The following is a 12,796-nucleotide window of genomic DNA, read 5'->3' on the forward strand; positions in this document are numbered from 1 at the left end:
GAACGGCGGGGCAGGAGCGGGGGGAACCCAAAAACAAAAAGAAAAAAGAAAAATACTGTGAACGGAGAAGTGAAAATACATGACGTTTCCAGATTTTTTTACTTCCTGGGAAAGATAACTGAAAGAAAGAAAGAAAACTGAAAGAAATGTAAAAAAAGGATTCAGGGCTGAGAACTTGGTGCTCTCAAAGCTTAGCAAGCCACCTTCCACTTTCCCACATCTACATCGTCCTCTTATGTCTTGAATCTTCCACAGGTTTCAGCAGCTGGGTCCAAAGACAGGAAATCACATTCACACAGAATCCTATTTTCTCGTGGTATTTGAAGTATAATTTTATTTGCTTATTAACTTGCTGTGTTTTTTCAAAGGATTTTGGTAAACTCTGACTCAATATATGTTCGCACTATTTATTTTGTTACTTTTGTTATTTGTGTTATTAAAAAATATATATTTAAATTATTATTTGGCTACTGGTCTACAGAAGTTTGTGCTTAGGTTAACCTTAGTAACCAGTTTAGGGTGCTGCTCTGTTACTGAATGTGACTTCTGAAAAGCATTCCACTTCTGGGATGAATGCTGAGGATGTCGGTAGGAATTATTTTTCTCTGTGCAGAAATTTGTACATCAAAATAATGTTTTCCTGTAGTGTTTCAGGCAATGCGGTCTTGAGGAAATGATATATATTTTAATACGTCAGTAGCAGTGATTTTTAAACATCAAATATTAGTTGTTATAAACCATAAAGGGCGTTTGTTGCATTTAGTATGTTAAAACGGAACAACTGTTTTCTCATTAATGCTGTTCTAGCATAGACTTTCTTAATCCTTTCAAGGATATCCTATCAGAAAAATAAGCACAATAATAATTATGCCTGTATTTTAAATAGTGGGTTTATGCCTGAGTCGCTTCCTCTCTACTTTGAAAATATACTGTCCCTGTTGCACAGATGGGAAAACAGAGACGTCCACAGGAGATGAAATAACTTCCCCTGGAGGTCATCTAGAGGAAGGCAGATCTCCTGGTCTCAAAGCAGAACCTTATAATAAGTTGTATATTAAATTTATCAAGAGGTATCTGTAAGTTAACAAAACAGAAGCCCCACTTCAGAGATATCATTTAACATTTACTTTTCCTCCCACAGGAACTTTTTACACCAGAGTGCAAATTCAAGGAGTCTGTTTTTGAAAATTATTATGTAATCTACTCATCCATGCTCTACAGACAACAGGAGTCCGGGAGGGCCTGGTTCTTGGGGCTGAACAAAGAAGGGCAGGTCATGAAAGGAAACAGAGTGAAGAAAACAAAACCAGCAGCTCATTTTCTACCCAAGCCATTGGAAGGTGAGGTTCACTCCATCACTGGCAGATCGTCCTATAAATCTCACAAGAAGAGGAGGGAATGGTTTCTAAAACACCCTTTGTGTATGTGCGTGCCCCGCACAGGGGCCATTCCAAATGACAGTCCCCAGGATTCATGGAGCGGTTTTGTGCTTCGGCATAGTGATGCTAGAAAGGGCATATGTAAAAACATTTTTTCCAGGGATTAAGAGGTCATTTTGCAAGAAAAGGAATCTTTTGTGGAAGTGCATTGTGCTGTTTTTAAAATAGTCTCGGTAGGGACAAAAGCTGTTGTGAGTCTTGCAGTGAGAAAATAGTCCTTTCGTTAAGCAGAATGAAATAACAGATATTGTAGGATAATTGGGAGTTAGAAAGGGAGTGGATGAAATGTCAGCATTTCAAAGTAAAAGCTTTCTAATAAAAAACAGAAACGTCTCTTTATAAAACAAATCACACTGTATTACTTAGCCAGTTGATGTAATTCACATGACTTGTGTTAAGTTGGCCTTTAAACCAAGACAGAAGCAAATAAAAGTCACACTAACCTTACACACTAAAAAGATGTCACACGTTCTCTGAAAAACACATTCACTTACATCTTGGAACTTTGGGGCTATCCTACTTCTTCAGCAGGCCTCTATAAACCTATGCTGCTTTTTGCTTCTTGTCCTGATGGCACTCCAGATTTCATTAATCTTATTGCTGTAGCAGTCTCCATCATTCTGAAAATTATCTCATTACTTAACATATGAAAACACACACTGAGTAATGCTTTAGTTAGCAGTCCCATTTCTTTTAACATTTTAACTTAAAATTTTTGATTAAAGGATCAGTTTGTTAAGTGCTTTAGAGTTTCCTCATAAGGAAAGAAGCTGAATAATCCTATGTTTTAACTTCATATTTGAACTCAGGTTGATGCCTTCGCTCTTCCCTCATCTTGCAAAAGCTTACAGTATTTCCACAAGCTTTTAACAAAACTGACACTTTATATGTCAATCCCCTTAAATTACATTATAAGAATTGTAGGGAGGGAATGCCAGTGCATTTTTAAAAGCAACATCAATTCATACGGATTAGGAAATAAGAGACTTTTTTTCATTAATGTTTGTATGGCCAGACTCTATCAAAATAGCTTAGACAAGGCTTAGAAATAACTTGCTTTACATTGCCCATGAGAGTCATCAACTATGGCAGCTCTGCTATATAATTCCTTACTTTATAGTTCCATCTCATGTTATTCGACTTAATATTTTTGTAGGTCAGGGTGTTATTTCATCAACCTCTTTTAATTAATCAGCAAAGTGTCCTAAACAGTTATGGGGGCACTCTGAAGCCATAGATCATAACTGGCCTTATATACTCTAGAGAAGACGTTTAATTTCAGACTTTCAGAAGCCATAAAAGAATTTAGATTATGTCATTGGAGATGTTAGAACAAGTATTTGATTAGTTAGTGATGCTATGGGGCCCTTCGTATTTATTATGAAACTTCACACCATTGAAGATCAAGGTCAGTACGTTGGTGCTCCTGCCTCCTACTCTAATTAGACAGGGGGTGAAGGGACTGTGCTCTCTATGGCTGCACAGAGTCCTGAAATCATAGTGTGATGATTAATTCCTTTGACTGCTTTGACAACTCTTTCAACGTGCTCTGATATAAATAAATGCTAGTGAAGTTAGGTATAAGTGGAAATATTACCTGATTCAGTGGCATGGAAAATGAAATTGAATTATCCAAAAGCATTAATCATTAAGGCAGCTTAATACTGGAACTGTGTAATTGAACACATGTATTTTCCTCAAGGATTTAAAGTGGTTAGATAGGGACTGAAGCCCAGGGGCAAACTTTTAATTCCTCTAAGAATTCAGTTAATAGTTTAACTTGGAGTTTTCTGCACTTCTGCATTCAGTGGAGATCAGTAGCTGCTGCATACATTTTTGGAAAAGAGGAAGAAAAAAACCCAAGCCCCTTGTGTATTCTCTGCAGCATTGTCCTGGACATTTCTTCAGTGCACGCTGGAAGAGATCACGGCCAACTCCTCAGATTTGGGAGGCAGATGTACAAATAACTTTGTAGAACTGGACCCAAGCCTAGGCTTGCAATGTAGGACTAAAAAAGAACACTAGAGCCTAGAAAACCGAATCGTATGATGCCATTTGTTAAACACCATCTGTCTTATTATCATATTTTACTTCTGACAACTTGCAGAATATTTATTTAAGGGGTGTGTGTATATATATACACACACATATGCATATGTATACGTGTACACTTTTGTGTGTCTGCCTCATGCAAAGACAGAACAGTAGTTTTTAATTTCCAAGGCTTCTATAGTTTCCATTAAACAAGCAAGCATACAGTTTCCTACTGTGTTTTCAAGTCAGATATGGACAAAGCGAGAAATTTTGAGGGTCAAGCAAAGGTATCAGTCATGCAAAACAAGTGCCTGTCAAAGGAAATAGTTTCCTTCACACGCAAGAGGAGTGGGATTATATTACAATATCAGTTATTGTAGAAAATTAATTCCATTTGAGAGGAGCTCTTAAATGAGATACATTCTTAAAAATGTCTCTCCTTTTCTCTTTTCTCCCTGCAGTTGCCATGTATCGAGAACCATCTTTGCATGATATTGGAGAAACAGTGCCAAAGGCTGGGGTAACTCCAAGTAAAAGCACAAGTGCATCTGCAATAATGAATGGCGGCAAACCAGTTAACAAGAGTAAGACGACATAGCCAGATCCTCACAGGTGTTGTGACTTACTGAGTCCCGAGTACAGTTGAGCGATTTATCCTTGCCAGACTTCCCCTCTGCAGTGTCTGTGGATCAGCTTGCGGCAAGTCACTGGCTTGCCCGTTGCTGTTTCTGAACTGAGTCGTTGCAAGCGGATAAATCTCAACATGTAGCTCTACCCACAACAAGAAGACACCTGGATGAACCAGCTAAACTCAGACCATGGAATGCCCTACCAGATATTGGAATGCCTTTTTAATATCTTTTCTGTGACTGTGACACTTCATGTGAATGACATATTTCACAAGTACACTTGATACCTTGCCTGCTGACAATTGCCCATAATCCCTTTTTGAGTCCAGTTTCAGCAAAATCCATGTGTTTAAGTTCTATTTTGTAGCACACAAATAATCAAGTAATTTCTAGTTAGATGCTGTAAACCTGTGCTATTATGGATTTCTCTTCTTCCCTTTTTTATAAGGCTGCTCGCTCCACTGTCTGTGACCTTTGGCAGGGATTGTGTTTCTCTATAACTTAAGTGTTACTGGTGGCTTAGTTTTGAAAGCAATCAGGGAATCAGGAAGCCTTCAAAAATCTATTATTACAAATTATATCTATAAAGAATAGGATTGTTGTCTCTGGCTTACAATATTGATTAAATGTGAATACTCTTTAGTAACAGATACTGTGCTTCTAAGGTTGGCATTATAGTGGAGGGAAGAGTGTCAAACACAACCAACCAACAGGAAGTTTTCTGCAACGAGTGTTTGGCATCCCCCTATAGTTTCTTTTTGTGTGTGTGTTTTATACATATCACAGGCTTACTGGTAATGGTAACATTTGCCTTGCCCAGCGAGCAAGACCCACTCATTTTTGGGAAAGTGGGTCCAAAGAATTTTGTAGGCCTTGTAGGCCTGAATTAAGGCTCATTTTTCATCTACTAAATCTTCATTGTTTGAAAAACAACCACCACCAATTAAAAAAACAAAAAACAAAACAAAACAAACAAACGTAAGTAAGACTAACCAGAATTACGCTACCTAAATCCATTTCAAATATAATCCTTTCCTGTTTTTAAGGAACTGAACTTAATGCCATTGTTATTTTTGGCTGAATCCCACACCTACTTAGCAAAGCATGGGCAAGGATGTTGTTGTGTTCTTTTTTGCAGCACCAATGCAAAGGGTAGTTACAAATTATAGTTTAATATATCTGGTGTTTTAAAAAAAGAAGTTTTAAAACTGGACATATTACCAAACTTTATTTTTATGTTTCGCTAAGCATGCAAAGTCCGGTCCTATGTATCTCACTGATATCCCAGTATGTACGCCCACCCAGCTTCTTAGGATAATATCCCCTCCAAATTGCTAGATTGAAGGTGCCTTGCCTTGATCTCTGTATACTGTACTTTCTCCTACATGAACCTAGAAGAAATCAGAAACATTATAAAATTGAAGCCTTGGATCATACTCCCAGAAACACAGTCAACACTTTGAGTTCGTCACTTGTGAACTGAAAAAAACCAATGGGGGAGGGAGGAGGGGGAAGATTTAGAGAATGCCACAGAGATGCCACTGAAGTGTTGCACGTTTAGTCACGGGCTTTCAGAAGACTGAAAATATGGGTTCTCTCTGTATGCTTAAGAAGCAATTTGTTTCTCAGAAAGGGCAACAAGGACCAAACTGTACCTCAGTCCGGAAAATTGTGTGGCAGTGCCCTCTTGGCCTCTTGTTGTTACTTTGATATTTAAAGACAAAAAAAAAAAAAAAAAAAAAGAAATAATCCTTTCCTTTTTTAGCATTGTGTTTCTGGAAATTTGTTTTATCATATCTTCGTGCTGAAGTCCCTAACAGAAACCACTGGTTATTTCAAATTCCCTGTCTGCCCAGCTGAACAACTAACTCAGTCTGAATGAACTCTTCATGCTAGTTTTCACGTGTTCTGTTTTTATAGGCAACATACAGTGCACTCTCCAAGGAGGCTACTGTAAAAGCTGCTAAAATCTAGATAAACATTTTTTTCCCCCCATAGGCCAGACTTCCTTGTTTATTGATGTAATATGAGAACGGCAAGCTAACACTTGATGTTGGGTCTTTCTAGGGAGGGAATGAGTTAAGCATGAAGACCACTATCCACGCAGAGAAAAAAAATACAAACCTACTCCAAAATTGCGATAAAAATGCAAAGAAACTTTGACTTAGTCTGTGCCCTTGCCTGCTAGCACTAAATACATGTGCATGGGAAAAACAACGCTTTATTAAAAATTTTGGTGCACCCTTCTCATCCCATCTGGTCCAGTGGGATTTGTGCACCATCCCTGAGAAAACAAAACCAAAGCAACTCATGTGGTGAGCTGGGGGCTTGCTCTGCCTCTGGAGGACCCATGGGAGGCAGCAGCCTTGGTGTTGTGCTATCTGCTGGGTCCCAGAGGAGGCCCCAGGCTTTCCTGCAATTATAAGAGGAGCACTTCACAATATTTTGAGTAAGATAATACTCAAATACTTGAGTAAGATGTAGCTGAAGGCTACATTCTCTTTCTCTCTCACCTGAATGTCATAAGAGTTCATGAGGAGGGAATACATGTCTTCATGTCCCCTCCAGCCACCTTTTTACTCTCCCAGTGTAAGAGCCTGGGGAGAGACGGGGCTGGAGACCTGGCTGAGCCATGCAAGGAGGTTCTGGGTCATGGCCTGATGCTACAGAAGTAATGTTTCCAACACTAAACTTTTGATCCTGGGTAACTGTGATCTGCGAACCAGTTTGGGGGGCTATAATCAAGGCCAGATTTAATTTTTGTAAGCAGTCAGTACATACTGGAAATACAGCATTAGGGTTTTTTTTAGTATTATTTTCTGGTTTTGTTTCTATGGGATAAATCCATATGTGTGTTTAATCCAATGAGTAGATGTCCTAAAAAATATTTTTTCTACAGTCCGTTTAAACATAGCAAAGGGGGCCTTTGTGCTTTGTTTCCTCCCTTTAATTTTGTCTCTTGTCTCATCTGTTGCATGGGAAGACGATGGCAAGGATGAATTGCATGTAATAGGTTGTGTCTATCAAAGAACTGTTGGTCTGTATTACTAAATTTACATACATATATGCAAAGAGTTTGTCTGCATTGTGCAGTTTGTGTTTATTCTTATTTGTTGTATACACAGATTCACCACGATGAATAAAACATTTATACGAAGGCATACCAGAAGACAACAAAAAAAAGCTTATGTAAGAAGTAGACTGTGCAAAACATCATTGCACTGGCCACAGGATGGTGAAACTTCATGTAAATAGGTTGGCAAACTCAGTTCTCCCCTTCTACCATGCCAAAGAAAATTTTAGCTCCTTAATACAATACCTCTCTTGCTGTTCTCCAAGATGAGACGTCACCATTTTCTTCCCTCTAAAATTAATTTTGCTGTTAAGTGAAAGCTGTTTTCAACTGTCTGTTACTACTAAAGTACTGTATAGTAAACCTGATGGAATCAATTTGTATTTACAGATTGGGTTTTTTGTACTTACATGTCCAGCTGTCTGGGAACCTGCAGCGTTCCAGACCTTTTGCATGCTTGCTTTGTATTTTGTTGTTCTTCTGGGTTTTATCTAATCTCCGAGAGACTGTTTCCACAGCAATCCAACCTCCCCTTACCATTTCATATGTTAACACTGCACACAGTCATTATCTTTTTCCTTTTTTTTTTTTAATCTGTATTTCAGCTACAATTCTACTTGGCAAAATCAGTCACACCTGCACAGTCTTAGAAATCCAGTTTTAAGTAGATAACAACTATTTCAACAAAGCACCGCTTTGTTGTACTTCAAAAAATGTTATAAATACACAAAGATCCTTATGAGATTGCGCACATAATAGAGCCTATAGAAAAGTGTCTACAGCTTTTAAGTGCTTTGTAGTTCACATAACACAGCTTTTGCTTAATTTGCTGGGGTTTTTAGCCACTCTCGGTTTTTTAATATACTGTCATTTTCATAAACTTTAACTTGTGTAGAGTCAGGTTGGTTCTTAACAAACCCCCTCCTCCCCCAAATATAAAGTAGTTCACTTTGGCTATGGTGTGTACCTGAAACAACACTAAGAACTGTGACTTTTTATATAAATATATATTAGGAAACGTTTTGTCTTGGTTTAACACCACTGTAAGCAATGAGCTATGAAAGCAGGCAGTTTGGTCCATTCATTAAAAGTGTATCTTGCTGATCCTTCTATTTATTGGTATAAAGAAGACATTATTCAGCTCCCTTCAAATGGGAAAGCAAGTAAAATTAGACTAAGTAAGGAGGTTATCTTTCTTTTAAATGCCGCTTTAGATAAACTCATATTCTGTGCAAATGCATTTTAGAATGTCTAATAATGGGGTTTTTTTTTGTGATGACTAATGCAAATTCTATGACTTATTTTTAAAGAGGTAATAAAATTTTCATTCTGTTACCTAGTCACAGAAATATTCAACTTAGCTTTCTTCATCCCAGTATCATTTAGCTATATCACTTAGCTGCAAAGTGAGATGTCATTCTGTAAAGAAGCAGGGGCGGTGCATCAGAAGAGTCAGAGCAGGTACATGATTAAACGTTCATCTACGTGTTTCTAAGGGAGTACGGCCAGGGAGAAGAAGATCATAAGTAGGTTAATAACGTATACAAGCAAATCGATCCACAGGTGTTTCATGGGTGATATTACAGATATGTTATATACAACAGGCAGAATCCGGCAAGCCTACTGTAGAAGCATTCGGCACACCTCTGGACTGTGTGCTTTCTCTCGTAAGAAGAAAGCAAGGCTACAGTACCTTCTGTTTATAAGGTTTATCGATCTGACCAGTACAAAATCCCCATTTACCCAATTTGGTTTTGCCACCTAGAACTGCCTTTTGCCACAGACCTGGAAACAAGTTTTTACAGTCACCAGGTGTGAAGAATCAAGCAGCGTGTTTCACTCCCTTACGCCTCTCCCTGCTTTTACAGTTTACGTATCAGGAATTCCTGTCACAGGGAATGAGGTGTAAAAACACAATTTATTAATACAGCTATTATTTTCACGTATGTGGAATAATAATCTTATTCCTTCCAATCTCGTTTTTCTAGTGAGGAAATGAGCCACAAAACAGGTCTGCTGGGAGTTACATCACCAGTTACCTCAGCGTGAATAGCGGGGGGAATGTTCAAGCAACATTATAACAATAAAAATTGGAAAGGAATTTATGTATGCATTACATTTTCAGTAGTCTTAGTTAATACTTTAAGGTTTATAGCAATAGCACCATTTTGTTTGATAATTTACATTTTAATGAACCACCGACAGTAGCTGTCTTAGAATATGCTAATATTTTTCCATACGTACCTTAACAAACAACTTGGACAACACTTTTTGAAATGCTATGGCTATGTAATCCATTCAGTTGCTAAAATGTTGGAGTTGATTTTTTGTTTTAAATTCTAATGAAAAGTCAGAATCATCTTATACCCTTTAAGTATATAAATTTAAAATGAAAGCAAATTACAAAGTAAAATGCATCAAATATGACATTGCAACCCTCTAAGGAACTGTTCTTTTGTCTCTGAATAAGAGTACCTGAAATACCACGGCTGATCTACAGTATATATAAATCTGCCTATCATGCCATGAAACGAATCAAAAGTAGCCATTGAACCTAGACAAGAGTTTTGATTATCTAGTATTTTCTTATTACAGTACTACGTATAAATGGAAGGAAATCACGGAAAACTTTGCATCCTTCATTGTTTACACTCTGATTCAGCAGATGAATGTATATGCGAAAAAACACTGATTATAAGATGATTCAGGTCAGCGGTATTCATAAATATAAACAAAACCAACATTCTGTGCTCTCCAGACACCAGGGTTGACAAACGCAAATATGTTAAAATTTAAGCAAATATTTCTGTTAAGCTCTACAGAGTTTAAGGGTTAGAGGTATAAAATAGGAACTATAATTTCAAGATGAATTTTACTTTGAAGATTCTTTATACCGTATCAGTACATTTTAGAACTCTGCCTGATATTTTGGTTATCTAAAAAGAGAGCAGCTAGCAGCTTTGGGATGTATGTCTTGTTATTTAGCTGCATAACTCCTGTGTAAGTTATGCAGGGATCTTTGGTGATTATGCTCCCTGAGAACATGGGTTTCACAAGCTTCATTTTTAGAAAGAAAGAATCCACATTGAGGGGGAAAAAAAAAAAAAGGGTAAAAGAAAGAGCAAGATACATGGGAAGGGGGAATAATAAAAGTGATTAAATTCATTCACAGATTTTTTTGCATTCTATTACATGTTCTGTACCACTGTATTTTCCTATTTCAAAACTGTCCTTTCTAGAAGAAAACTAATTTCTAGACTAATAATAGAAATACCTTTTTTGGTTGATATACAGTTCCCTTATTTCTGGGTCATGTACCTCTTCAAAAATCAGGACCTTGGCACCTAAATCACAATGTTACAGTTTGGTATTAAAAAGAAATATTTTCCAACCATTTAAGCAGTTTCTCGCTCAGTCATGGTTTCAACAAATGTTAACACTTTTGAAACTCAAATGTATGTATCTTTTTTTGCTCTAAAGAATTCAAGGGCTGCCAAAACTACATGTACAAAAAAAAAATTAAGAGACTCATATGTAAATAAGTTAGGGAAGTCCCAATAGTTGTGCATCGTTCATAACTCAATGTGAATTTCACACTGAGCAGCATTTCACCATTGGAAAATAAAAATAAAATTTTTGTTCATACCACCGCTTTGTTTGTATTTACTGTATTAAAACTTCAATTACTTTGTTGCCATTGTCTGAACGTCTTTGGCTGAGACCAGGCCACTGCACAGAAGAGCTGATTTTTTCAAGTCAGTTGACCTTCAGGCTCCCCACTTCTATAAAAGCAGTTAAATTCAAAGAATACCATGTGTGACGGTGCAATCTGTTCCAAACAGTGATTTCTAATAGCACACAGAATTGTCATCCTAGAAGTTATTAGTATAACAAATTTTCATTTCCTTTACTTTAAAGAGGACCAGGCAACCGTGCATACATAAAACGGTATGATAGAAGCACATATGAGTTGCAGGATACATAGTCAGAATAGGTAATCACACGTTTATATCTTTATTAGTTTCATTCCTTATAGTCCTATAGGTTATTTATTTGAAAGTATCGTAGTATGTAGACTAGATAACCAACGTACTGACACATTAACCACAGAAACTAAGAAGTTATCTTTTGGACAAGGGTCTGTTTAAACATTTTGGGCCTTCAGTGTATGGTTGTCAGGTAATTGGACCTCAGTTATACAAACACAATTCTATGACCAAATAAAAAATCATTAATATTTTGATAAGCTTCTTCACAGCTTCTCTGAATTTATGAGCTGGTGCATAATCAGGATTGTTAGAAAGGAAAAAGGGCCAAACAATGTATTTGTCAAACAGCATAAAATTAATCAAATTAATTATTTGGCAAATATTCAACTAGTGCTACTCTTCTACAGGAATATTGTTGCATACTGATACGGAGAGGTGAAAACCAAGTAAAGAGTGTTAAAAAAAGGCTTTCTCACACCTTTTCCAAAGGTTGCTTAAGAAATAGGCATTATGGGTGTAATCTCAGTCCCACTGAATTTACCAAAAAGCTCTGAAGAAGATCCACGGGGCCAGTATTTTATGACTTCCCCTTTTAGAGCTTGGGACTGTCCTGCTCCCAAGGCATTTTAAATTTTTTTTTTTTAGTTTTGTCATGAGTGTTCTAAAGTATTTTCACCTATGTACGTGTGCGCGCATGCACACCCACACACTGAGTTAAATGTCCTAGCAGCCTAAAGAAAAACAAACAAGAAACCTCCTCAGTCTTTGATGTCCTTTGTTAAGGGTATTCTCTCCCCAGCCAGATTTCACAAGCATTTCCATTCCATCCTTCCCAGCACTCACAGTTTCCACAGCTACAAACACCATTGCCTAGAACAGAATGAATAAAGGGCAATTATCATAATTGAAATGCACTACATTAAAATGTGTTTTATGGGAAGTGAAAAGCCATGCTAAAGTAGTTGCATTGTTCCTTTATTGTTCCCCACATCCCTTTTTTTTTTCTTTGGAAGGAAGCAATTACTGTACCATTGCACGAAGAAGCCACCCCAAACCTACACTTACAAAACATTAATAGCATCCTCTCAATAATTCCATCAGCAGAATTGAAAATATTGTAATTATGCCACCACTATTTGTACCCAGCTGTTGAGGCTCAGTGTTCACACTGTACCTCCAGGTACAAGGAAAAACAAGATTACTCTTAACTATTATGCAGAAAGAGAAAAAGGAAAAGACATAAAAAGTTACAAACGGAATAGCAATAAAAACATCACTTTGCACAGTAAAAACCTTTAAGTTCTCAGAAGTGCAATACAAATAAATAATATCTCAAACTCTCTATTAGATTAAAAATGTGCGCGCCCTATTTTGTAGCGGGGTAACATAAGTACTGAGACCCATATTTTGATTTTATTTCAATATCTTTCCTGACTCCTGGATGCTCAGCTGGAGACCACTACAGCCTGGGTTTCCAACGTGAGCTCCTCTTCCTACTGACTTTATGAAGATCCATGAATAGCCGCTGCAGCTGAAGATAAGGCTCCTGTTGCCTCTCTACTGGCTACTTGCCCCCAGAAAAGGACCCTTGCTAATAGCGCTGGCCGGAAGACACAATTTACCACTGCCAGC

At 37.4% G+C, this 12,796-nt stretch overlaps 2 protein-coding genes across 5 annotated transcripts in view; one reads left to right on the plus strand and one right to left on the minus strand.

Annotated features, from left to right (window-relative positions):
- The window catches only part of FGF14 (fibroblast growth factor 14), a 411,789-nt gene extending 401,006 nt beyond the window's left edge, over window positions 1-10,783 (plus strand). For 2 of the 4 annotated variants that reach the window (XM_064440620.1, XM_064440621.1), the window contains 2 exons: window positions 1,142-1,340; window positions 3,935-10,783. In XM_064440620.1, coding sequence (XP_064296690.1) covers window positions 1,142-1,340; window positions 3,935-4,071 — 336 coding nt within the window. In that variant the 3' untranslated portion in view covers window positions 4,072-10,783. The remainder of the gene's footprint in view (window positions 1-1,141; window positions 1,341-3,934) is intronic. The other 2 variants (XM_064440622.1, XM_064440623.1) reach the window with 2 other exon arrangements.
- Window positions 10,781-12,796, minus strand: part of ITGBL1 (integrin subunit beta like 1) — a 142,976-nt gene continuing 140,960 nt past the window's right edge. The window contains exon 11 of the mRNA XM_064440624.1: window positions 10,781-12,034. Within this exon, the coding sequence (XP_064296694.1) occupies window positions 11,943-12,034 (92 nt within the window). The 3' untranslated portion in view covers window positions 10,781-11,942. The remainder of the gene's footprint in view (window positions 12,035-12,796) is intronic.

This window comes from Phalacrocorax carbo, chromosome 1 (genome assembly GCF_963921805.1).
Source record: "Phalacrocorax carbo chromosome 1, bPhaCar2.1, whole genome shotgun sequence".
In the NCBI taxonomy this organism is placed as follows: domain Eukaryota; kingdom Metazoa; phylum Chordata; class Aves; order Suliformes; family Phalacrocoracidae; genus Phalacrocorax; species Phalacrocorax carbo.